General features: G+C 38.7%; 1 protein-coding gene across 2 annotated transcripts in view; it reads left to right on the top strand.

Moving 5' to 3' along the window:
- Positions 1-26,872, top strand: part of LOC121386778 (beta-galactosidase-1-like protein 2) — a 50,642-nt gene that overhangs the window by 5,135 nt on the left and 18,635 nt on the right. Inside the window, exons 3-14 of one of the 2 annotated variants that reach the window (XM_041517789.1) lie at positions 164-259; positions 2,805-2,913; positions 3,383-3,475; positions 10,541-10,622; positions 11,461-11,619; positions 15,351-15,488; positions 16,093-16,185; positions 18,132-18,182; positions 18,414-18,464; positions 20,094-20,149; positions 24,233-24,382; positions 26,255-26,332. In XM_041517789.1, coding sequence (XP_041373723.1) covers positions 164-259; positions 2,805-2,913; positions 3,383-3,475; positions 10,541-10,622; positions 11,461-11,619; positions 15,351-15,488; positions 16,093-16,185; positions 18,132-18,182; positions 18,414-18,464; positions 20,094-20,149; positions 24,233-24,382; positions 26,255-26,332 — 1,156 coding nt within the window. The remainder of the gene's footprint in view (positions 1-163; positions 260-2,804; positions 2,914-3,382; positions 3,476-10,540; positions 10,623-11,460; positions 11,620-15,350; positions 15,489-16,092; positions 16,186-18,131; positions 18,183-18,413; positions 18,465-20,093; positions 20,150-24,232; positions 24,383-26,254; positions 26,333-26,872) is intronic. The other variant, XM_041517790.1, reaches the window with a different exon arrangement.

The raw sequence follows: 26,872 nt of genomic DNA, 5'->3' as shown, positions 1-26,872 counted from the left end.
ATTATTTATTTTGCGAAAGAACATACCACTCGAACCGCTATGCGGTCTGGTGGTATATATTCTTTCGCAAAATAAACTAATGCAATAAACAGGAAGCGAAAACAACGTATGTTAAGTTCTGTATATTTATCAACTGTGTTTTAAATATTCATGTTTATTTCAGAAAATACATAAAATTGGCACAGGAAGTTGGACTCTATGTTATTCTGCGACCTGGACCCTATATTTGTTCAGAATGGGATTTCGGAGGTTTGCCAAGGTTTGTATTTGTTTCTCACACATAAGTTATGCTTTTATTCAGGATATAGCTCAGTGGTAAAGTGCTCGCTTGATGCACGGTTGGTGTGGGATCGATCCTGTCTGTGGACCCATTGGGCTATTTCTCATTCCAGCCAGTGCACCATAACTGGTATATCAAAGGCTGTCCTGTCGTTGGGATGGTGCATATAAAAGATCCCTTGCTGCTAATGAAACAATGTAGTGGGTTTCCTCTCTAAGACTATAGGGGGTGGGACATAGCCCAGTGGTATAGTGCTCGCTCGATGCGCGGTGGGTCTGGGATCAATTCCCGTCAGTGGGCCCATTGGGCTATTTATCGTTGCAGCCAGTGCTTCACAACTGGTGTAACAAAGGCCATGGTATGTGCTGTCCTGTCTGTGGGATGGTGCATATAAAAGATCCCTTGCTGCTAATCAAAAAGAATAGCCCATGAAGTGGTGACTGCGGGTTTCCTCTCTCAATATCTGTGTGGTCCTTAACCGTATTGTCTGATGCCATATAACCGTAAATAAAATGTGTTGAGTGTGTTGTTAAATAAAATATTTCTTTCTTTCTTTCCTCTAAGACTATATGTTAAAATTACTGAATGTTTGACATCCAAAACCTGATGATTAATAAATCAATATGCTCTTGGTGGTGTCGATAAACAAAACAAACTTTGACTTCTTTATAACTTAGAAATAAGTTCTAAAGCATATATAACTCCCCCTTTCCGGTTCAGCGGACCAATAAAAAAAAAATGCGCCAAATTTCCTTAATTCAAATTGCGCACCTTTTTTCCTTTGGCATTAATCATACTGGACATTCGAAATTCCATAGCACCAACCCCTCCCTGCCTCCATGCCTGTTACCAAATCCGGTCGGGCTGCCAGTGCGGGTGGCCCCCTTTCCCTCCCTCCCTCCCTCCCCAACCCTTTTCCTGTCCTGGATGGAGGAGCCAGCCAAGACCGGCACTTGTGCCCATAACAGGTGTACTCTACAACAGCTTGCTCGGAATGTGCACGTAAAACCCTATAACATTTTTAGCATTACTGTGGTATTGTAACTGTTTCTTTTCACAGTGTAAATGTAGTTATTCATTGCTATCTGTGACAGATGGTTTAGACACGAATGGGTTTCTGTAGATCTGATAATACTAACTGCAGATTGAATGTGACAGATGTTACTATTAGAGCCACAACAGCTTACTCACATTCGGTGCACCGGGTACAAGCTAGCCATCATACATGTATATTCGTTATTCCGCAGCTTAGGAATCGAATATATTTGAGGTTTTTCAAAAAAATAAAATAATAATTTAAAACTTTTTTTCAATTTAAATTTGTTTTTTTTTATTATTATTATTTTTTTAATTTAAATAAATTAAATTAGAAAGACTGCAGTGTGCAAGCCATGTCAACATTAAAAAAAAAAAGGTGTTTTTTTTAATAATTTGTTTTACTTTTTTTACTTTTTTTTTTTTTTTTTTTTTTTTTTTTTTTTTTTTTTTTTTTTTTTTTTTTTTTAAATTTAAATAAATTTAATTAGAAAGACTGCACTGTGCAAGCCATGTCAATATACATCGATGAATGGAGCATTATTGTTAGGAGTCTATCCTCTGTTACACTGTACATAGAGAAAGAATACTCATGGTGGCCAAATTACATCAAAGTCCTGTGATATTTTTCTAATAATTTTCTAATTTGTCTAATTTGTGTATATAGTGACAGTGTTTATTGAGTGGGTGAGAGACATTAGTGAAAGGTGGGCCTAAATACAGGGTATATTTTTGTTTCATTCTGTTTTTAGTCCCCGACTGGTCCAACCGGAGGAGACTGTATAGGTTTCTTCTCCATCCTTCTGACTGCCTGTCCGTCTGTCTGCCCCACATGTATTTTCTGGATATTTGTGTCAGAATACCTCAAAATATTGAGCTGAAGTTTTGTGCATAGCTGTATCATACACCATAAACGATGAAGTTTGACTTTTAATGTGATTTACCCATTTTTTTTATTAAAAATGTGTTAGCATTAAATAACAAATAATGAATACGTTGTTATTATGTTAAAATGAAAACAATAATTAGGTTTTGTTTCTTGTGGCTTTAATCAAATCTGGCCGAGTATCAGGGGTGGGACGTAGCCCAGTAGTAAAGCGCTCGCTCGCTGTGCGGTTGGTCTGGGATCAATCCCTGTTGGTGGGCCCATTGGGCTATTTCTCGTTCCAGCCAGTGCACTACGACTGGTATATCAAAGGCCGTGGTATGTACTACCCTGTCTGTGGGACGGTGCATATAAAAGATCTCTTGCTGTTAATCGAAAAGAGTAGCCCATGAAATGACAACAGTAGGTTACCTCCCTCAATATCTGTGTGGTCCTTAACCATATGTCTGACGCAATATAACCGCTGATGCCATATTTTAACCGTAATTAAATGTGTTGAGTGCGTCGTTAAATAAAACATTTCCATATAACCGTAAATAAAATGTGTTGAGTGCATCGTTAAATAAAACATTTCTTTCTTTCTTCTTCTTTTGTATTTCTCAGCTGGTTACTGGCAGATCCTAATATGAGAGTTCGTACGAATTACCATGGATACCAGAAAGCAGCAAAAAGTTACCTCAGTCAACTTCTTTCAAGAGTTGTTGATTTGCAGGTAGGATGTGTGTGGTAACAGCTCGTCATGATTTTAGATAGCTCTTTATACTTTTTGTAGTTCTTCATTTTAGCAGCGCTAAGTTTAGTTAATGTACAAATCTGCAACACATTTGGATACGGTTATAACCAGAGCCGGTTTAAGGATCCGCAGGGCCTGTAGCAAAAATAACAGTGGGACCTCCTGCCCAGGATATATATATATTTTGCAACCCTCTTGGGGGGAGGGGAAAAATGATCTGGGGAAAATAAATGTGGGGCCACATGAAGTGTTACTAGGATAAGCCAGCTCTTGTTATAATAGAGACAAGCTAAAGTCTGTGATATTTAAACAGGAATGCTGTCTTAAAAATAACTACAGCTATGAGTTAATGAAGTAACTCTTATCATTATGTAAATATTATGTTGAAAGAAAAAAAGATTTTTTGTAACATAATTGCATCATGGTTTTTTTGTTTCTGTATTTTAAGTTTTCAAATGGAGGACCAATCATTGCAGTCCAAGTGGAAAATGAATACGGTTCTTACAGCAATGACACCAATCACCTGACGTTTCTCAGAGATGTAAGTCGTACGATACACACTTCAGACCTTTGTTCAAAATTTTATGTCGAAATTGCTTTTTTTTCTATATTATTAAATAGTCTGATCCTCTCTCTTTTCTCTCATTTATTTCTGGTTTATTTTTCTAAAATGCTTAAAATTATATAAATATTTGGCTGAGAAGTCCTTTTTATTTTTGGCTTGTTAATTTCTTTTTTTTAAATTCTATTAACTTTATCCATGGCTAGCTCTGAGTGAGCAGAAAATTTCACCAAATTATCTATTAAACTTCAAAAATTGCAAACACCTAGTTATTTGGTATCAAAATATCAATTATTCCATAAAATTATTTCGCCAAATCAAAATAAAATTTGCCAGTTGTTTTTGATATTCGCAATTGGTGAATTTGGCAAGTGCCAGAGCTAGCCCTGATTTCATTGATTGCTATTTCCAAAATTCGGCATATTTCCAAAATTCAGCATATTTCCAAAATTCGGCATATTTCCAACTTTGCCCTTCCCCCCTCCCACCCCTATCTGTCCCAGACCCAGTCGCTGGTGAAGTCACAGATTGTGTCTGGGAGGGACGTGCTTGAACCTTAATTGAATATAGGCACGTTAATGTGTTATCCTATCCTATCCTTACAGTTTGTCAGATATATATGTTATCAGGAAACATTTTGTTTTCAAAATCTTGATTAGCGATATTTCTAGTCAAATGAAAATTGATTAGCAACTATTTCAGAGGTAGCTCTGGGTGAACACAAAGTTTTTGCCAAATTATTTATTAAACTTCAAAAATGACAGACAACCAGTTATTTTATAATAAAATGTAGTAACAGTATTTCGCCAACTTATAATAAAAATCACCAATTGTTTTTAAAATTCGCAGTTGGCGAATTTGGTGACTGCCAGAGCTAGCCCATGTGTTTAATGTTTTAAAATTGTGTAGCGATCTCTGAAACGTATGTAGCGAATCGCGACACGATATTGAACAAAATGTTCCCTGGTTATAACCAGACCTGTCAACCCTCCCGGATTCCGCGGGAGTCTCCCGGTATTTGATCAAATCTCCTTTCCCCTGTGTGGGAAACAGTTTCTCCTGTTAAATGACATTTTTGTAAGCATAAAAAAAAATCGATCCTCTTTTGTCAAAATAACAGAAGGGAAGTAACTCTGCCTTTTTTTTCTCATTCGGAAAATGTCGACTACTTTCGGTTTCTGAGAATGTAACAGGCCGAATTGTCCCCGACTGTTTAACCTTTGCCGAAGTGAGAATTGTGGGATAGCCTATTTATATTGTTAAAAAAGCACATGGAGTTTATAAAATGACGTGTTATTATAATGTTTGTTGTCATCGTAATGGCTACGAAGCGTGTTGCCGCTAATTCAACAGGCTGTGTATTGACATTCAGTGTTGCCATATCACAAAAAAAAAACTATCCAATTTAGTTCTAATAACACCTCTGAATTGTAAAATGTCTTCCCACTGGATTACATAATGCAACTATGACGAATCTGAACTGCCAGACACCCGAGTTGACAGCGATACACACGATGCATGTTAAAATCACATGTCACAGCAAGACAACGAAAAGACCAATTAGCTGTATAAACATACTTGTGTCAGTTAATTTTGTATGTTTGTGCAGTAAAATGTTGGTTATAAGGGTACACTTCAAGAAATTATTTGTGTACAATTAAAAAATGTTGTTTGACATTGACATAAAGTTACTCACGGAAATGGGTATAATTCCGGTATATTTCACACGATGTCCGTAATGAGGTTTTACTTATGATTAATGAAAATACAATGTTTATTGCATCATTATAATGATTTTAAATAAGTACCACGCCACCGTTCCTCATTATAGTAAAAACTGAATATTAATTTATAAGATTTATATAAATTTGTCTTTGGTACTTAGGTACACTAACCACAAATGATAATGTAACGCAACCTGTAAGGCTGTAAGTGTAATACCGTAAATGTACTAATTACATTTTTTATTTCTTGTTCATGGTCTTAACATTTTTGGATAAAATATTTTTTTTTTTTAAATATGTATTAAATCATAATAATATTTAAACTTAAAAAAAAAAAAAAAAATTAAGATTTTTTTTTTTTTTTAATGCCAAGATCTAAGGTTAAGAAGTATATATGACATTATAAAGTATTCATATAACTTATTGTAATAATGTTTTTTTTAAATCTTGCGATTTTGAGTTAAATTGTGTGAATTTAAGAAATCTCCTGCTTTTTGACAAAATCTCCTGCTTTTTGAACACACACCTCCTGCTTTCTCTTGACTAAAGGTTGACAGGTCTGGTTATAACACACAGTTTACATGGGTCTACCAACAGGAATCGATCCTAGATCGACCAACCATCAGGCAATCATTCTGCCACTGGGCTGTGTGTTGGCCGTTAATGTTCTCACAGTTAATCGTAATGATTGATTGTGATGATTGACTGTAAAATCCATAATGGATTACTCTCGATTCACTAATATCAAAACCTATATTAGCTCGGCCATTTACCGTTCGACCGACCGTTCAAAATTGCGCCAAATTCCCTCAACCAAAATTGCGCACCCTTTTCTCTTTGGCAGTTAATCATACTGATTGATTGTGATGATTGACTGTAAAATCCATAATGGATTACTCTCGATTCACTAATATCAAAACCTATATTAGCTCGGCCATTTACCTTTCGACCGACCATTAAAAATGGTGCCAAATTCCCTCAATCAAAATTGTGCACCCTTTTCTCTTTGGCAGTTAATCGTAATGATTGATTGTGATGATTGACTGTAAAATCCATAATGGATTACTCTCGATTCACTAATATCAAAACCTATATTAGCTTGGCCATTTACCTTTCGACCGACCGTTCAAAATTGCGCCAAATTCCCTCAATCAAAATTGCACACCCTTTTCTCTGGCAGTTAATCGTAATGATTGATTGTGATGATTGACTGTAAAATCCATAATGCATTACTCTCGATTCACTAATATCAAAACCTATATTAGCTTGGCCATTTACCGTTCTACCGACCGTTCAAAATTGCGCCAAATTCCCTCAATCAAAATTGCGCACCCTTTCCTCTTTGGCATTTAACTGCTCCATTCAAATTCCATAGCACCACCACCACCCCCACCCCCCCCCGCCTGCTACCGATTTGATCGGGCTGCTGATGCTCCCTTGCACCTGTCAGTGCAGGCGGTCCCTCCCCTCCCCACCCCCCCCACCCCCCACCTTTCCTGCGCTACAACAGCTTGTTCTGAATGTGCACGTAAAACCCTATGACATGACATGACAATGGAATTTCTTTACAGGGCTTGATCTTAGCGGTAGCTCATGATGTTTTGGCTACCGATTTCTCACTCTGACTACCAGTTATCTAACCCCGATAGTCCACCGGGCTACCAAATGTTTTGGTATGTCCAGTCACGCCACAATCAACAAGACGTTTGGGGTCTGAAATTCCACCCTTTCATGTATGCGCTCTTTACTGCCATGAGTTGCTAAAACTGTTAATTGCTCCCCTAGTCTGGCGGTTGCGCAATATGATTTAGTGAAACAAAGGAATATATTTGCCAGTGGTATGATTTTTTTTAACATAGCGGACTAATACAAATAATTTGAAATAATTCAGTGGTCAGATATACAGGGTTCGTACCGGTCATGGAATTTCCATTTGGATCATGGGTTATCTAATCGTAGTCATTTATGACAATCAACCATATAAAATTTAATAACCCTAAACTTAACCCATTTTCTTTCTTGGGGACTCCCCTCATACCCCCCTGTTGACTGTGGTTGCATTCATTTCCATAGCGCCATACCCAAAAATTTCATTCTTGCAGAAACACTGATAGCCCTAAAGATTCAAATTATTATTTTGATGTTCTCAAGTTAATTATACAAAGTTTATATAGGAGATAGATTAATTTGTAGTTCGTTATCACAAACAAATGTGAAAATAACAAAATTAACAATCGCAGCTTCTAGAATGTTTTATAAAATCCACTAGCCATGGGATCAGTGATAAAAAAAATGTACTAGCCACGATTAAAAATTCACTAGCCATGGGATCAGTGATAAAAAAAATGTACTAGCCATGATTAAAAATCCACTAGCCATGGGATCAGTGATAAACAAAATGTACTAGCCATGATTAAAAATTCACTAGCCATGGGATCAGTGATAAAAAAAATGTACTAGCCATGATTAAAAATTCACTAGCCATGGGATCAGTGATAAAAAAAATGTACTAGCCATGATTAAAAATTCACTAGCCATGGGATCAGTGATAAAAAAAATGTACTAGCCATGATTAAAAATTCACTAGCCATGGGATCAGTGATAAAAAAAATGTACTAGCCATGATTAAAAATTCACTAGCCATGGGATCAGTGATAAAAAAAATGTACTAGCCATGATTAAAAATTCACTAGCCATGGGATCAGTGATAAAAAAAATGTACTAGCCATGATTAAAAATTCACTAGCCATGGGATCAGTGATAAAAAAAATGTACTAGCCATGATTAAAAATCCACTAGCCATGGGATCAGTGATAAAAAAAATGTACTAGCCATGATTAAAAATTCACTAGCCCTACTTTAAGTAAATACAATTTTACTAATAGTAATAATCGTGTGTGTCATCTAAAGAGAGAAGTTGAGCTTAAATAGCCTTAGATTTGGTGGGTGAGTGGGCAGGATATTCATATTTACGAAATAGACTTAAATGCAGCATTTGACAAAAAACTAAAATTATTTTAAAATTCACTAGCCATCGGACATCGCTAAAGTAGTTATTAACTAGCCCAACACTGAATATCACTAGCCATGGGAGTGGGGCTACCATAATCTAGAAGCATTGCCTGGCATGGCAATAGTAGTTATTTACTAGCCCAGCACTGAATATCACTAGCCATGGGAGTGGGGCTGCCATAATCTAGAAGCCCTGTCTGGCATGGCAATAGTAGTTATTTACTAGCCCAACATTGAATATCACTAGCCATGGGAATGGGGCTACCATAATCTAGAAGCCCTGTCTGGCATGGCAATAGTAGTTATTTATTAGCCCAACATTGAATATCACTAGCCATGGGAGTGGGGCTACCATAGTCTAGAAGCCCTGTCTGGCATGGCAATAGTAGTTATTTACTAGCCCAACATTGAATATCACTAGCCATGGGAGTCGGGTTACCATAATCTAGAAGCCCTGTCTGGCATGGCAATAGTAGTTATTTACTAGCCCAACATTGAATATCACTAGCCATGGGAGTCGGGTTACCATAATCTAGAAGCCCTGTCTGGCATGGCAATAGTAGTTATTTACTAGCCCAACCTTGCATATCACTAGCCATGGGAGTGGGGCTACCATAATCTAGAAGCCCTGTCTGGCATGGCAATAGTAGTTATTTACTAGCCCAACATTGAATATCACTAGCCATGGGAGTGGGGTTACCATAATCTAGAAGCCCTGTCTGGCATGGCAATAGTAGTTATTTACTAGCCCAACATTGAATATCACTAGCCATGGGAGTGGGACTACCATAATCTAGAAGCCCTGTCTGGCATGGCAATAGTAGTAGTTATTTACTAGCCCAACCTTGCATATCACTAGCCATGGGAGTGGGGCTACCATAATCTAGAAGCCCTGTCTGGCATGGCAATAGTAGTTATTTACTAGCCCAACATTGAATATCACTAGCCATGGGAGTGGGGCTACCATAATCTAGAAGCCCTGTCTGGCATGGCAATAGTAGTTATTTACTAGCCCAACATTGAATATCACTAGCCATGGGAGTGAGGTTACCATAATCTAGAAGCCCTGTCTGGCATGGCAATAGTAGTTATTTACTAGCCCAACATTGAATATCACTAGCCATGGGAGTGGGGTTACCATAATCTAGAAGCCCTGTCTGGCATGGCAATAGTAGTTATTTACTAGCCCAACATTGAATATCACTAGCCATGGGAGTGGGGCTGCCATAATCTAGAAGCCCTGTCTGGCATGGCAATAGTAGTTATTTACTAGCCCAACCTTGCATATCACTAGCCATGGGAGTGGGGCTACCATAATCTAGAAGCCCTGTCTGGCATGGCAATAGTAGTTATTTACTAGCCCAACATTGAATATCACTAGCCATGGGAGTGGGGCTACCATAATCTAGAAGCCCTGTCTGGCATGGCAATAGTAGTTATTTACTAGCCCAACATTGAATATCACTAGTCATGGGAGTGGGACTACCATAATCTAGAAGCCCTGTCTGGCATGGCAATAGTAGTTATTTACTAGCCCAACCTTGCATATCACTAGCCATGGGAGTGGGGCTACCATAATCTAGAAGCCCTGTCTGGCATGGCAATAGTAGTTATTTACTAGCCCAACATTGAATATCACTAGCCATGGGAGTGGGGCTACCATAATCTAGAAGCCCTGTCTGGCATGGCAATAGTAGTTATTTACTAGCCCAACATTGAATATCACTAGCCATGGGAGTGAGGTTACCATAATCTAGAAGCCCTGTCTGGCATGGCAATAGTAGTTATTTACTAGCCCAACATTGAATATCACTAGCCATGGGAGTGGGGTTACCATAATCTAGAAGCCCTATCTGGCATGGCAATAGTAGTTATTTACTAGCCCAACATTGAATATCACTAGCCATGGGAGTGGGGCTGCCATAATCTAGAAGCCCTGTCTGGCATGGCAATAGTAGTTATTTACTAGCCCAACCTTGCATATCACTAGCCATGGGAGTGGGGCTACCATAATCTAGAAGCCCTGTCTGGCATGGCAATAGTAGTTATTTACTAGCCCAACATTGAATATCACTAGCCATGGGAGTGGGGCTACCATAATCTAGAAGCCCTGTCTGGCATGGCAATAGTAGTTATTTACTAGCCCAACATTGAATATCACTAGTCATGGGAGTGGGACTACCATAATTTAGAAGCTCTGTGATAACGCACTTTTCAGTTTATAAATATTGGAGTGCTTGTCATCATGAAAAGACAAATATTATGAATAATAGTTACCTCCCCTGTTACTACTCTTGTGTGTTTGAAGGTTCTTCATAAGAATGGCATCATTGAGCTGTTGGTGACATCGGACAATTTGGACGGTATGAACAGAGCGCCTTTCTATAAAGGTAAACTTAAAAGAGTAGTAATAATTGTTTTTCTTTGTTATTATTAAAATTATGTTGTTGTTTTTTGTTGCTACCATATAGCGCTGTGTATTAATAGACTTTTAAAATCTTTTCATGCACCACGACTGGTACATCAAAAGCTGTGGTATGTGTCATCCTGTCTGTGGAATGGTGCCTTTAAAGAATCCCTTGCTGCTAATCAAAAAGAGTAGCCCATGAAGCGGGTTTCCTCTCTCAATATCTGTGGTCCTTAACCATATGTCCGACGTCATATAACCGTAAATAAAATGTGTTGAGTGCGTAGTTAAATAAATCATTTCCTTCCTTCATCTCAACACATGTTAAATGTTATTTTAATTTTAAAAATTTAAGTTAATTTGCTTCTGTTTATTTTTTAAGAACTAGATAAATCAATAACATTGCATAACAAATGATTTATTAATTCACAGTAGGCGAGATGTTTTAATTGTGTGGAATTATTGTTAATTTCTATTTATAATTTCTTGTTCTTCTCACATCATTTTAATTGCGTGGAATTATTGTTTATTTCTATTTGGAATTTCTCCCTGTTCACACGTCATTTTAATTGTGTGGAATTATTGTTTATTTCTATTTGGAATTTCTCTTTCTTCTCATATCATTTTAATTGTGTGGAATTCATGTTTATTTCTATTTGGAATTTCTCGTTCTCACATCATTTTAATTGTGTCAAATTCTTGTTTGTTTCTATTTGTAATTTCTCCCTGTTCTCACATCATTTTAATTGTGTCGAATTCTTGTTTCTATTTGTAATTTCTCCCTGTTCTCACATCAGTTTCTCAACACTTTGTTTTCACAGATGCACTTCCAATGGCCAACTTTAAGTCACTGGAAAATGGGCTAGCAATTTTTGAGAAAATCAGAAAGCTGGACGATAATTTTCCATTGATGGTGTTGGAATTCTGGACTGGCTGGTTCGACCACTGGGGACACACTCACAAAGGATTTGAAATAGAAAGTGAGAAAATTATCTATTCATTTAAGGAAACATTCTCTTCAGTTTTGTGTCACAATTCCAGGGCTGCAGAAAGTACTCACCCACTCGCCAAATGCGAGTAAAAATTCTGACGGACGAGTTAAAAAATGCAACTACCAGCCCAATGGTCTAACTGTTTTTTCATTTGGTTTGTCATGTGATGTTGATCACTTACCAAATGTTGTTAATAATGTTTTGTCAGTATATCTCTCTCTATATAATTTGAAGTGAAGACACTGTATATTGTAATATTGTTAATAATATATTGTTCTATAGACTGGCGGACTATTAGAAATTCTGGCGGGCTAATAAAATTAAATATTTTCCATTTCTGCACCCCTGCATCACACAAGTTTGAGATCGTTACACAGTTTAGTTGTTGCTAATCATTTTTTAGTTGACTAGAAATATTCCTAATCAAATTTTTGAAGAAAAAAAAATTCCTGCATTCTAGATGGAGAGAAAATTATCTCCACGCCATTGCCGATTGTTGCGGGCAATTGCAGGGGTTGATCCATTGAACTTTCACAGTAGTCCGATTTTTCTGTGCAGTAATCATTTATTGGGAAACTGTCCAGTCATGTCATATATATGATAGTGTCATCTTTAAAGGCGCAGATGCAAATGTAATACATGTCTTCTTTCTATCTGAACGGCTTCGGTGGCGTCGTGGCAGGCCATCGGTCTACAGGCTGGTAGGCACTGGGTTCGGATCCCAGTCGAGGCATGGGATTTTTAATCCAGATACCGACTCCAAACCCTGAGTGAGTGCTCTGCAAGGCTCAATGGGTAGGTGTAAACCACTTGCACCGACCAGTGATCCATAACTGATTCAACAAAGGCCATGGTTTGTGCTATCCTGCCTGTGTGAAGCGCAAATAAAAGATCCCTTGCTGCTAATTGGAAGAGTAGTTCATGTAGTGGCGACAGCGGGTTTCCTCTCAAAATCTGTGTGGTCCTTAACCATATGTCTGACGCCATATAACCGTAAATAAAATTGTGTTGAGTGCGTCGTTAAATAAAACATTTCTTTCTTTTTCTTTCTATCTGAATAAATATATATAAATAATATTTTCATATACCGGTACTTACCATTTGTGACACCCAATAGCCGATGTGTATTTTTGTGTTGGGGTGTCGTTAAACATTCGTTCGTTCGTTTGTTCGTTCTATCTGAGGACAGGATGTAGCCCAGTGGTAAAGCACTCGCTTGATGTGCAGTCTTTCTAGGAATGATCCCCGTTGTTGAGCCCATTGGGCTATTTCTCGTTCCAGCCAGTGCACCACGGACTGGTATATCAAAGACCTTGGTATGTGCTATCCTGTCTGTGGGATGGTGCATATGAAAGATCCCTTGCTGCTAGTGGAAATAAGTATTGAATTTCATCTCTAAATTATCAAATGTTTAACATCCAATAGCCAATGATTAATAAATCAATGTGCTCATGTGCTGTCATAAAAACAAAACAAACATTTTTACTTACACGGGCATAGGAAGGTCCTAAAAAGTGGTGGGGGGGGGGGGGGGGGGGCACACACACATATGTAATTATCTAAATACATTTACACTATAACTTGCCTATGATATCCATATCATAAACCCATGTGATAATTTAGTGCATTAACCCGGTTAATAATGGTATGCAAGGTTGTACGGTCTCTAGGTAATGTGTTGCTGTGGATGGATCATTTGCTTACAAGCCAACAAGACCTGTCTACCTGAGCGTAACGTTTTCAAAGATTTAGTTAAAATGCATGACGTCAGACTAATTTGTGCTAATCGTGATGACGTCGTATTACCGATGGCGGCGACTTTAGTACTGTGATTTACTTAAAAGTTTATTAAAATGTTATTTTAGAAGTGTTATAGGATAAACAGAATTTGCTACTTGTGTTTTTTAATAGGTAAAATATCAGAGCCTCGACAAATACCGATTAACATAGACTCGGTTGATTTTTTCCATATTTAAAAACACTTGAGACAAATCCTCTATATATACTACTCAAAAGAATTTAAGGGTCAGACGATATTTTCGACATCATTTTCTGAATGTCAATTATATTAGCTAGACCATAATGTCATGCATAGTATTGTTCCATTTTGACGAAAGTGGGTCTAAGCAACCCATAAATGAATTACAATCCACTGTCATTGACACTGTCGACTAGTTCTAATGGCGAAAACATGCTTACATTTGCACGTAAATTAGGGCGAAAGCGAAAGGTCTGCTAAGTGCCCATAACTTGCTTTTTCACAAAGCGCTTCATTTGCATTCCATGTTTCCAATGCCGAATTTCCGTATAATTGGAGCTTGCGTTCGTGTACGGTGCACACTCGAAATTCGACAATGGTACGACTTCAACTGACTATCGAAGATCGAGGAAGGGCTATTGCTTGGCTTCAGGATGGCAATATGCAAAGAAATGTTGCTCTGAGACTTGGTGTCAGTCAGAGTGTCGTTGGCCGACTGTGGCAACGGTACCAAGCAACGAATTCTGTTCGAAATCGTCCACGTTCGGGAAGACCCTGAAGCACTACAAATAGAGAGGACCGCTACATCACCAATATGGCTCTACGTCAACGCACAACCACTGCACGCCGATTACGTGACAATCTGCGGACTGCGACTGGAACTCGAGTGTCTGATCAAACCATACGTAATCGTCTGAGAGCCAATAATCTACGCTGCCGTCGCCAGGCTGTTCGACCACCACTCCTACCACGTCACAGAACGCCAGACGTCACTGGTGCACGCTTCATCTGCGGTGGCAACGTGTTCAGTGGGGTCGAGTGATGTTCACTGATGAGTCCAGGTTTAGTCTCCAGTTCAGCGACGGTCAGGTTCGTGTCTACAGACGTCCGGTTCGGTGGTGGCAGCGTCATGGTGTGGGGCGGCATCTCTATCCACCACAGGACCCCCCCTCTATGTGGTGGATGGCAATCTGAATGGAATCCGCTATCTGAATGAGATTATCCGGCCGTTGGTTCTCCCAGGCCTTCAGCAGATTGGTGGCGGGGCAGTTCTGCAGGATGACAATGCCAGACCCCACCGCGCCAGGGTGGTAACGGACTTTCTCAGACAACAAGTTATCGCTAGGATGGATTGGCCAGCATATTCGCCTGACTTGGCCCCAATAGAGAACGCCTGGGACGAATTAGGCAGGAGAGTTCGGGATAACCATGCCCCTCCGGCCAACCTTCATGATCTGGGTCAACTTCTTATGGCAGAGTGGCAGGCCATTCCCCAAGAGTTCTTCAGACGTCTGATCAACAGCATGAGGCAACGATGTGTCGAGTGTATTCGCGCCAGGGGTGTATTCACACACTATTAAACGAATGTTCTAATGTGTAAAATCCATGTTTGACAACCTTCAACTTTGACAGCATGTCATGTGACTTTCTTGTATACCGTGACGTTTATTTGTGGTTTTTTGTAAATATGGAACAATAAATAAAAATTTTGATGTAGTTTACATCATCAATCTAATACACTCTGAAACTTGTTTGGTTATAACTTTTTGACCCTTAAATTCTTTTGAGTAGTATATAAATATATAAAAACCATTGCTGCTTCTACAAAGTGGGAGTGCACATGCTCCCCTGCCGTGCCCCCCCCCCCCCCCCCCCCCCCACTTCCTACGCCAGTGCCTTCCATTTGTTATGTTCTGTTGTTTTTCAATCTTCTGTCATTTGTATGGGTTTTTAATTACAGAATACAAGTCAGTCTTGGAAGGAATTCTTCATCAAAAGTCGTCTGTCAATTTCTACATGTTTCACGGTGGAACGAACTTCGGGTTTATGGCTGGGGCCAATTTCTTTGATGACTACAAACCTGATGTCACAAGTTATGGTATGTTTTCGAGCAATCACTTTGTAATGATAGAGCCGGGAGGTAGCCCAGTGGTAAAGCACTCGCTCGATGCGCGGTCGGTCGAGGATCGATCCATGTCGGTGGTCCAATTGGGCAATTTCTTGTTCTAACCAGTGCACCACGACTGGTATACAGGGTTCGTAACAGTTTTGGAAAGTTTTTTGGGGGAAAAAAAGAATCATTTCCAGGATCTGGAAAGTTTAGGAAAAATAATTTTTTTACTCATAGTTTTAGAGAAAGTTTTGGAAAATTGTACTTTTGGCAATATATTAAAAAGCTTAGTGGTGAAAATCAATATTTGATTGCTAAAAATAAAATTAAAAACAAATTATTATTTTTCTCTCCAGGTAAACAAGCGCTTTGCACTTTAGTCTCTATCTTATTTGGTCCTTTACAAGGGTACCTGTACATGCAGAACAATGACTGTATAATCGAGGTTGCTTATAAAATGTATTTTTATTAGTGAATCATATTAAAATGAGTTTTGGAAATTTATCTTCCTGATTTTGGAAATGTTTTTGACAAGTTATGGAAATTTAAATTTACAAGATGACACTATCACACGTTTTTATTTGTGTTTTAGATTATGATGCTCTTCTGTCGGAGGATGGGAATGTCACAAAGAAGTATTTGGCTACAAGAGTGATGCTTATGGAGCTTGTTCTCAAGCAACAAGGTATTCTAATTATTGTCAGAGAAAAGTATTCTTCATCAGGCCTCTAACAAGAATGACCGGCCTCGGTGGCGTTGTGGTTAGGCCATCGGTCAACAGGCTGGTAGGTATTGGATCCCAGTCAAGGCATGGGATTTTTAATCCAGATACCGACTCCAAACCCTGAGTGAGTGCTCTGCAAGGCTCAATGGGTAGGTGTAAACCACTTGCACCGACCAGTGATCCATAACTGGTTCAACAAAGGCCATGGTTTGTGCTATCCTGCCTGTGGGAAGCACAAATAAAAGATCCCTTGCTGCCAATCGGAAAGAGTAGCTCATGAAGTGGCGACAGCGGATTTCCTATCAAAATCTGTGTGGTCCTTAACCATATGTCTGATGCCATATAACCGTAAATAAAATGTGTTGAGTGCATCGTTAAATAAACCATTTCTTTCTTTCTAAAACAGGCCTCTAACAAGTATGATAAACATTTTTTAAAGTTTCTTTTGTTTAACGACATCACTAATTAATCAATCATCGACTATTGGATGTCAAAACTTTTAGCAATTCTGATACGTAGCCATCATAGGAAACCTGCTACATTTTTCCTAATGCAGCAAGGGATCTATTATATGCACTTTTCTACAGACAGGAAAGCACATACCATGGCCTTTAACAAATTGTGGTGCACTGGTTTTAACAACAAAAAAAAACCCCAATCAATTAAATGAATCCACTGAGGTGGTTCGATCCTGTGACACGAGCACCTGAGGCGAGCACTAATCTGACTGAGATTTGTCCTGTGAATGTAAGAATGGGAATTTCTCATTCGACCTGAACAGGATAACGCCGATATCCTACATCATTAACTAGTTATTATCTTTATCCTGCAGTTCATAAAAATTAAGGGAAATTTGTTTGTTGTTTTTCAGCTACATTGTACGATGACCTAGAGGTCAATAAAGTGATTTTGTAATGTAGCTATGTGTGTGACGTCACATGCTTGACGTCAAAAGTGATAATCTGCTAGTATACGTTTATGACTTTGCTTTAATCTGTCATCATAATCTGTCAATAGAAACAGTGGTTGCAGGATAAATACCTCAGGCCATGGGATCAGTGATTTGGAATATTTACTAGCCACGATTACAAATTCACTAGCCCTTCTTTACTTTAAGTTAATACAATTTTACTAATAGTAATAATGTCGCGTACAGAGGCAGATAGAGCTTAAAAACAACAAGATTTGGGAATAGGGGATGGGGGCAGGATATTCATATTTACAAAATATACTTAAATGCAGCATTTGACAATTTGTTTTCACTAGCCGTCGGGCATGACAATGGTAGTTATTTACTAGCCCAACATTGAATATCACTAGCCATGGGAGTGGGGCTACCATTATCTAGAAGCCCTGTGTCTGTAAATAGGATCTGTGTATAAAACTGTTTTAGAAAAAGGAGTAATAATATACCAGAATACGAGCTACTCTCGGCAAAGTTAAGTTCAAATTAACATGTAGCTCTCTTTTCATCTTTTGATGAACCGTTCAAAAATGTGCCAAAATTCCTTCAAGAAATTGCACACTACTTTCTTCTTCGACTTAATCTTACAGGATATTCAAACTTCAATAGCACCAAAATTGACCCCATCTTCTACTGATTCCGGTCGGGCTGCTGGTGCTCCCTTACACTTGCCAGCGCGGGCAAGTCCCCTCTCTCACCCACCTCATCCCTTTTCCTGTCCTGGATGGAGGAGCTGGCCAAGGCCGGCACATGCACCCAGGACAGGTGTGCGCTACAACAGCTTGTTCGCAATGTGCACGTAAAATCCTCGACCTGACCTGACCTGACCTGATATACCAGAATTCTGATTATACCATACGTCCCTAGTAACTGTTATGATGTTACTCCTGTGGAAAACTGTATGTACATTCCTTTCATTTGTTCATTGGTCTGTTTGTTTCAGGAATTCAGAGCCTGCCTCAAGTCCCACCCATGACTCCTAAAGCAGGATACGGTATGTTTATACTCCTTTACTCCACCCTGTATTCATCAATCCCTCGTTGACTCCTAAAGCAGGTTACGGTATGTTGATACTCCTTTACTCATCCCTGTATTCATCAATCCCTCATTGACTCCTAAAGCAGGATACGGTATGTTGATACTCCTTTACTCATCCCAGTATTCATCAATCCTTTACTTACTCCTAAAGCAGCTTACGGTATGTTGATTGGTCTGTTTGTTTCAGGAATTCAGAACCTGCCCCAAGTCCCACCCATGACTCCTAAAGCAGGATACGGTATGTTGATACCCCTTTACTCATCCCAGTATTCATCAATCCCTCATTGACTCCTAAAGCGGGTTATGGCATGTTGATACTCCTTTACTCATCCCAGTATTCATCAATCCCTCATTGATTCCTAAAGCGGGTCATGGCATGTTGATACTCCTTTACTCATCCCAGTATTCATCAATCCCTCATTGATTCCTAAAGCGGGTCATGGCATGTTGATACCCCTTTACTCATCCCAGTATTCATCAATCCCTCATTGATTCCTAAAGCGGGTCATGGCATGTTGATACTCCTTTACTCATCCCAGTATTCATCAATCCCTCATTGACTCCTAAAGCGGGTTATGGCATGTTGATACTCCTTTACTCATCCCAGTATTCATCACTCCCTCACGGACTCCTAAAGTGGGTTACGGTATGATTATACTCCTTTACTTATCCCTGTATTCATCAATCCCTCACTGACTCCTAAAGTGGGTTACGGTATGTTGATATTCCTCATTTACTCCACCCTGTATTCATCAATCCCTCATTGACTCCTAAAGCAGGTTACGGTATGTTGATACTCGTCTTTCACTCATCCCTGTATTCATCAATCCCTCATTGACTCCTAAAGCGGGTTACGGTATGTTGATACTCCTTCACTCATCCCTGTATTCACCAATCTCTCATTGACTCCTAAAGTGGGTTACGGTATGTTGATACTCCTTCACTTATCCCTGTATTCATTAAACCCTTTAATATTCCACACCCTTCAATTTCCTCATCAAGAGTGTGTATTTATGAGTTTGTGTTTTTAAAATGTTTTTTGCCCCCCCCCCCCACCACTATAGCTCTCCTGCACACGCACAAACACACATGTACGCACACACAGACACACTCTCACAAAAACTTATACACATGCACGCACACACTCACAAAAACTTACACACACACACACACACGCATGCACACACAGAGAGACCCACGCACACACACATGCACACACACAGAGAGAGAGACCCACGCACGCACACACACACAGAGAGCCACACACATGCATGCACACACACACACACACACAGAGAGACAGATAGAGAGAGACACACACACACGTACGCACTGTCGTCTCTCGTTGATGAGATTTTTCAAAACATTTAGCTCCACCAGTGTTCAGTTTTTGTTGAAATCGTTTAAGCAGTTTGTTCTTGTTAACAATTAAACATGCTCTTAACTAATTTATTTGTAGTTCATTCACTTCCCACTAGAAACATCAGTTCATTATGAATGTGACCTCTCTTGCTTACATTTGATTTGTGTACCTAAAGACAGCTTTTGACGTCATTGCTTTTCATTCGTGATTTCATCACTTTCCTCAGACTTTCTCGTCTTGTATAGGCCTATTATATACTTTGTGTCCTGTAAGAAGTTTAAAGTTTAAGTTTCTAAAGTATTTACATTATGGGTAATAAATACAATAACCCACTCGATACTCGAAATTACGGATTATCTGTCACTCGCTAAAGCTCGTGACTGACAACATTAATTTAACTCAGGACAGATAATCCGTAATTCCGAGTAACTCGTAAGTTATTGTCTATATAGATATATATATATTATATAAAGTGGGGTTTTTTTTGTTGGTTTTTTCTTTCAGGAAGTGTGAAAGTGGTTGAATATCTGTCATGGCAAGACATGTTAGAGGCCATTGATGTAAGTGATTTAATAAAACTACAGTAGATTTATTTTTATTTTGATATTAAAAATTAAAATCATCTTGCATCGACAAATAATGTTCTAAATATAGGATGGTCTGGCATATGTGTATACTAGAGATGTAACGATACTGTGATACAGTATCATATTGTGATACGAGGGCCACGATGGGATACATCGATTCAGGACCGCAGTATCGCAATACAATACGATACATTCATGTTTTAATAATCTTTGGTAAAAAAGTTGAAGCAGAAGTTTACAAACTTACGAATATGCACAGTAGAGCAATGGCAACATAATTTTGACGTTCAGTTTCTGGAAATCCCCAGCAACTGAGATGTCTATTAATAGCCCTCGACATTGATATTGTCACGTACACCACAGGTTTATTTTTTGTTTACCATATTTACTTTAAAAAAAAGGTATTAAATGTGTATTTTTATTATTATTGATGATTGATATGAAAAAGTCAAGTATCGCGATATGTATCGTGTTGCCACCCAAGTATCGGAATACGTATCGTATTGCGACCTCCTATATGGTTACAGCTTTAGTGTACATGGATATACAGTGAAACCCCTGTAAACCGGACACCCGCTGCACCAAGCAAAATGCCCAGTTTTAAGAGGTGTCCGGTTTAGAGAGGTTAAGTTATTCACTGATTTCTAAAAAAGGACCGTGAAAAATGTCCGGTTTTGGGGGAATTCCAGTTTGCGGAGGATCCGGTTTTGAGAGGCTTCACTATAGTTGATAAAATTAACAATTTTTATCAAACAAAATGTTCTAAACACCCAACACTAAATTACCCAAGAAATGGGTCTCTTTCTTTCAGTCCAGCCATTGCACCATGACTGGTATATCAAAGGCCGTGGTATGTGCTATCCTATCTGTGGGATGGTGCATATAAAAGATCCCTTGCTGCTAATCGAAAAGAATAGCCCATGAAGTGGCGACAGCGGGTTTCCTCTCAATATCTGTGTGGTCCTTAACCATATGTCCGACGCCATATAACTGTAAATAAAATGTGTTGAGTGCATCGTTCAATAAAACATTTTCTTTCCTTTCCTTTATTTCAGAATTTTCCAAGAGATTATGCCCCATGCAGACCCCTAAAAAGATCTCACTTACACCAAAACAACATGAGCTTAAATTGCTTTGAAACAGGTCTCCGGGCTTTAATTATACACAGTCGGTCTGAGATCGATCCCTGTCGGTGGGGCCATTGGGCTATTTCTCCTTCATGTCAGTACATATCGGCCTCGGTGGCGTCGTGGTTAGGCCATTGGTTTACAGGCTGGTAGGTACTGGGTTCGGATGCTAGTCGAGGCATGGGAGTTTTAGTCCAGATACCGACTCCAAACCCTGAGTGAGTGCTCCGCAAGGCTCAATGGGTAGGTGTAAACCACTTGCACCGACCAGTGATCCATAACTGGTTCAACAAAGGCCATGGTTTGTGCTATCCTGCCTGTGGGAAGCGCAATTAAAATATCCCTTGCTGACTGTCATAGAAGAGTAGCCTATGTGGCAACAGCGGGTTTCCTCTAAAAAAACAGTGTCAGAATGACCCTATGTTTGACGTCCAATAGCCGATGATAAGATAAAAAATCAATGTGCTCTAGTGGCGTCGTTAAATAAAACAAACTTTACTTTACTTTATTTCTCCTTCATGTCAGTACACAACGACTGATATATCAAAGGCTGTGGTATGTGGTATCCTGTCTGTGGAGTGGTGCATTTAAAAGATCCCTTCTAATGGAAAAATGTATCGGGTTTCTTCTCTGAGACTATATGTCAAAACTTCCAAATGTTTAACATGCAATAGCCATTGATTAATAAGTCAATGTGCTCTAGTGGTGTTGATAAACAAACAACCTAACTATTTTTATTTCCAAATTTTCCAGATGGGGAGGGGAAACTTTTTGTTTTGTTTAATGACACCACTAGAGCACATTAAATTATTAATCCACGGCTATTTGATGTCAAACTTTTGCTCATTTTTGACATAGTCTTAGCGAGGAAACCTACATTTTTCCATTAGTAACAAGGGATCTTTTATATGCATCAACCCATAGACAGGATAGCACATACAATAGCCTTTGATAAACCAGTCATGGTGCATTGCCTGGAATGGGAAATGGCCCCATGGGAGATTGGGGAGAATGGCCCCCAGATATCCCCATGAGTTCTTGCTTGACTCTGGAGATTTGCTCAATACCTTCAGCAAACTTGGTCTAGTTCTTTTTAGAATTTTTGGCCTCCCCTTTATAAAATCCTGGATCCACCCCTAAATATTCCTTTCATTAAATAAATATTCATTTTCAGTTTAAAATGTGCTGAGTTATCGTTAAACGAACATTCTTTTCCTTTTTAAGTCTAGATCAAGATTAACCCTTTTAGACTTGTTGACCTATTGTCTTCGAAGTGCCCCAGGAATTGATATGTTTGACAGTTAAACAAAGGATACATTTACAGATGGTTTTTTGATGATAACTTATTTATTATTCATAGTAGAAGACTGGTTCAAGCATATTTGTAAACATAAATCAATTTTATATGAGAAGTAGCTCATTATTATACATATATACAGGTATATTAAAAAAATCACTGGTTATATAAGACCATATCAAATTTCTATGATAATGTATAAATGAATAAACCCATTTAGAAAATCTCTCCCACCATGTGCAAATCTCGAAAGTGGTATGTCATCTTGAATTCATGATAGTATTTCAGCTAGTGGAATTCCATCAGAATTATCACTTTCACATTCCGATTAAACATCACGATCGCAGTCATTTTCCGTGAAAGCTGTATTATCAAAAATGGATGTCGCCATTGCAGTTAACAGAACAGTTATAACAAATAGCCTGAAAAGTTCTGATTAAATGAGCACATTCTCATGGCAAACCATGTAACACTTCTACAGGATGTTGTTGTTAGTACTGCCTCTATTGAGCATGTCAACCTGTGACAAATTTGGTGGTAAATACAAACTGAAAACACAATGGGATTTCCCATTATGTCGTCTGAACGGTGAATATTTTTTTAGCGGGATTTCCCGTTCCATAGTCGGAAAGGGTTAATAGTCTGATTGCAGGCATATGATGTCATTACAGATCTCATTGAAGGTTTATAAGTACAGCCCAAGTGTTAAAATAACTATACCATATGTTAAACACCAAACAGCCATAGATTGAAATGTGTTGAGTGCATCGTTAAACAAACATTCCTTTCCTTTAACTCACTATCTGGGGTGGGACGTAGCCCAGTGGTAAAGCGCTCACTTGATGCACGGTCGGTCTGGGATCGATCCCTGTCAGTGGGTGGGTCCATTGTGCTATTTCTCGTTCCAGCCAGTGCACCACGACTGGTATATCAAAGGCTGTGATATGTGCTATCCTGTCTATGGGATGGTGCATGTAAAAGATCGAAAAGAGTAGCCTATGAAGTGGCTACAGCAGGTTTCCTCCCTCAATATCTGTGTGGTCCAAACAGCTATAGATTGAAATGTGTTGAGTGTGTCGTTAAATAAAACATTTCTTTTTCTCTCACTATCTGAACCAAGGGTTTAAAATAACGATATGTTAGACACCAAACAGCTATAGATTGAAATGTGCTGAGTGCGTCGTTAAACAAACATTCCTTTCCTTTCTCTCACTATCTAAACCAAGGGTTAAAATAATGATATGTTAGACACCAAACAGCTATAGATTGAAATGTGTTGAGTGCGTCGTTAAACAAACATTCCTTTCCTTTCTCTCACTATCTAAACCAAGGGTTAAAATAACGATATGTTAGATACCAAACAGCTATAGATTGAAATGTGTTGAGTGCGTCGTTAAACATTCCTTTCCTTTCTCTCACTATCTAAACCAAGGGTTAAAATAACAATACGTTAGACACCAAACAGCTATGGATTGAAATGTGCTGAGTGCGTCCAATAAACAAACATTCCTTTCCTTTCTCTTGCTGTGTAAACTAAGGGTTAAAATAACGATATGTTAGATACCAAACAGCTATGGATTGAAATGTGCTGAGGTGTCATTAAACAAACATTCCTTTCCTTTTTACCTCTAGAACACTGTGTTAGTCGACGAGCCGACATGGATGGAAATGCTGAAGTTTCAATCGGGGTTCGGACAGAGTTACGGGTTCATTGTTTATCAGAAACAGATTGCCAGGGGAGATAACCTAAAACTGTCCGGTTTCGTACAAGACAGAGCGCAGGTGAGCTGAAAATAATAAGTTTTCATACTGTAGCCTAACCTCTCACCTATGGCACCTATCCGCGCACACGCTCACACTCTCTCTCTCTCTCTCTGTCTCTCTCTCTCTGTCTCTCTCTCTCGTGTTCTCTCTCTCTCTCTCGCTCTCTCTCTCTCTCTCTCTCTCTCTCTCTCTCTCTCTCTCTCTCTCTCTCTCTCTCTCTCTCTCTCTCTCTCTCTCTCTCTCTCTCTCTCTCTCTCTCTCTCTCTCTCTCTCTCTCTCTGTTTCTGTCTGTCTCTTTTGGTGGGCCCATTGGGTTATTTCTCGCTCCAGCCAGTGCACCACAACTGGTATATCAAAGGCCGTGGTATGTGCTATTCTGTCTATGAGATGATTAATAAATCAATGTGCTGTAGTGATGTTAAACAAAACAAACTTTCTTTTTTCTCTCTGTCTCTGTCTCTGTCTCTCTGTCTCTGTCTCTGTCTCTGTCTCTGTCTCTCTGTCTCTGTCTCTGTCTCTCTGTCTCTCTCTCGTCGTTTTTCTCTTGGTAAAGTCGAGGCCTGTGGAAGTTGCTAGAATGATCAATTTGTTTCCTCATCTCTCGTGCAATCCATTTTTGCTATTAGTAACTTAGTACGTTAACTTTATAACATCATTTATCATCATGATGAGTATTTTTAGTTGAAATTTTGTGTATATAATAGCTTTATCATGGATGTACTGTTATTGATCAAGTTTTACAGGGACATTCCTAAGTTTGCTGCACTTTTTAAGATGTTATCGACTAACAAAGATTTTTTAACAATTGTAATTACATATCAAATATATTTTTCTGCACAAAATATTAGTGGCTGTATATTAAACTTGTTTCTGATTGTTCTAATATTTGTACTAGGTTAAATTTGATTTTATTTCCAAAAATATAATTTTTTCGTATGTGTGAAATTATTTGAAGACAAAATTCAGTTTGGGCTTCTTACAAATATTAAGACGACCAGAAACACATTGAATATACAGACACTATAATATGTAAGGTTAATCGTAGAAATATTTTATTACTCGGAAACATCTTACGATGCAGCAAACTCCCTTTAACTTTCACAGCAATTCACCCATTTTTATACACCCATCCATGGGTCGTATTATTTAAAAAAAAAAAAAAAAAAAAAAAAAAAATCCATGGGTCGTATTATGGTATGGTGTTGTCCGTCCGTCTGTCCGTACGTGCATCTGTTAACATTTTCTTGTTCAGACCATATTTTGGTCAAACCTCACATGTAGGAACAACTTGGGATGGTGGTGTGTTGCATACTATTACTAGGCCACTGTGACCTACATTTTACAGTCTACTGCACATAACAGTAAATCCTTGTCCGGACCATATCTTGCATACAGATGCAGGACCATCAAACCTCACATGTAGGAAAAACTTGGGTTGGTGATTTGTCACGTACTATTACTAGGTCACTGCGATCTACTTTTCCCAGTCTACTGTACATAACAGTAAATCCTTGTCCGGACCATATCTTGCATACTGATGCATACAGGACCATCAAACCTCACATGTATGAAAAATTTGGGATGGCGGTGTGTCGTGTACTATTACTAGGTCACTGCGACCTACTTTTCACAGACCATCAAACCACATGTAGGAACAACTCGTGATGGTGGTTGGTCCAAGACAAACTGGTAATCCATCCCATTTTTCCAAAATTTCACATAATTCGAATTGAATCATACCCGTAACATATTCATTAATATAGATATGGTTTTCCATCAAACTCCTGATGGGCATATCATGTACCTCACGGGTATTTTTGTTTACAGAGTTATGACCCTTGAACTTAGGAGAGAGGAAAACTTTTTTTTTTGTCTCATTTGAAATTTTAGATTTTGCTTGATGCCCAACAAGTTGCCATGGTAACGTGGTCTGATAGAGATCCTAGTGTAAGGATACAAAATCAAAAGGTAAGCGCTGTACTGGTTTTCTTTTATTTATCTGTCATTAAGGGGCCGGGACATAGCCCAGTGGTAAAGCGTTCGCTCGATGTGCGGTCGGTCTGGGATCAATCCCTGTCGGTGGGCCCATTGGGCTATTTCTCGTTCGTGCCAATAATTTCTTTATTATCTATATTTATTTTTATTTTATGAATAACAAGGGCCACCTCAAAATGTTTCAACCACAACTAGAACGAGTCGATGATATGACGTCATATTTCAAATGTACAGTCTGACTTAATGCTAGGGAAGCAATGTCACGTTACGACGTCGCTTCCCAAAATTACGTCATTACACTTGTTATTACATGTGTGCTTCATATGATTATTATTAACTTGGTTATGTTGAACCATGTGGATAATAAAGATATCAATTGTACAAAATAAAGATATTAATGATACAATCTGATTAAAATTAGCTCTACTGGTCTACCAGTAGATCTAACAGCATTGCGTGAACTCCCATGTCCAGGTGACATTTCATCTATAAATAACAATTTAAATATCGACC

The sequence above is a fragment of the Gigantopelta aegis genome, chromosome 12 (genome assembly GCF_016097555.1).
Source record: "Gigantopelta aegis isolate Gae_Host chromosome 12, Gae_host_genome, whole genome shotgun sequence".
Classification (NCBI taxonomy): domain Eukaryota; kingdom Metazoa; phylum Mollusca; class Gastropoda; order Neomphalida; family Peltospiridae; genus Gigantopelta; species Gigantopelta aegis.
The sequence above is the reverse complement of the archived record's forward strand: the minus strand, read 5'-3'. Positions and strand labels throughout refer to the sequence as shown.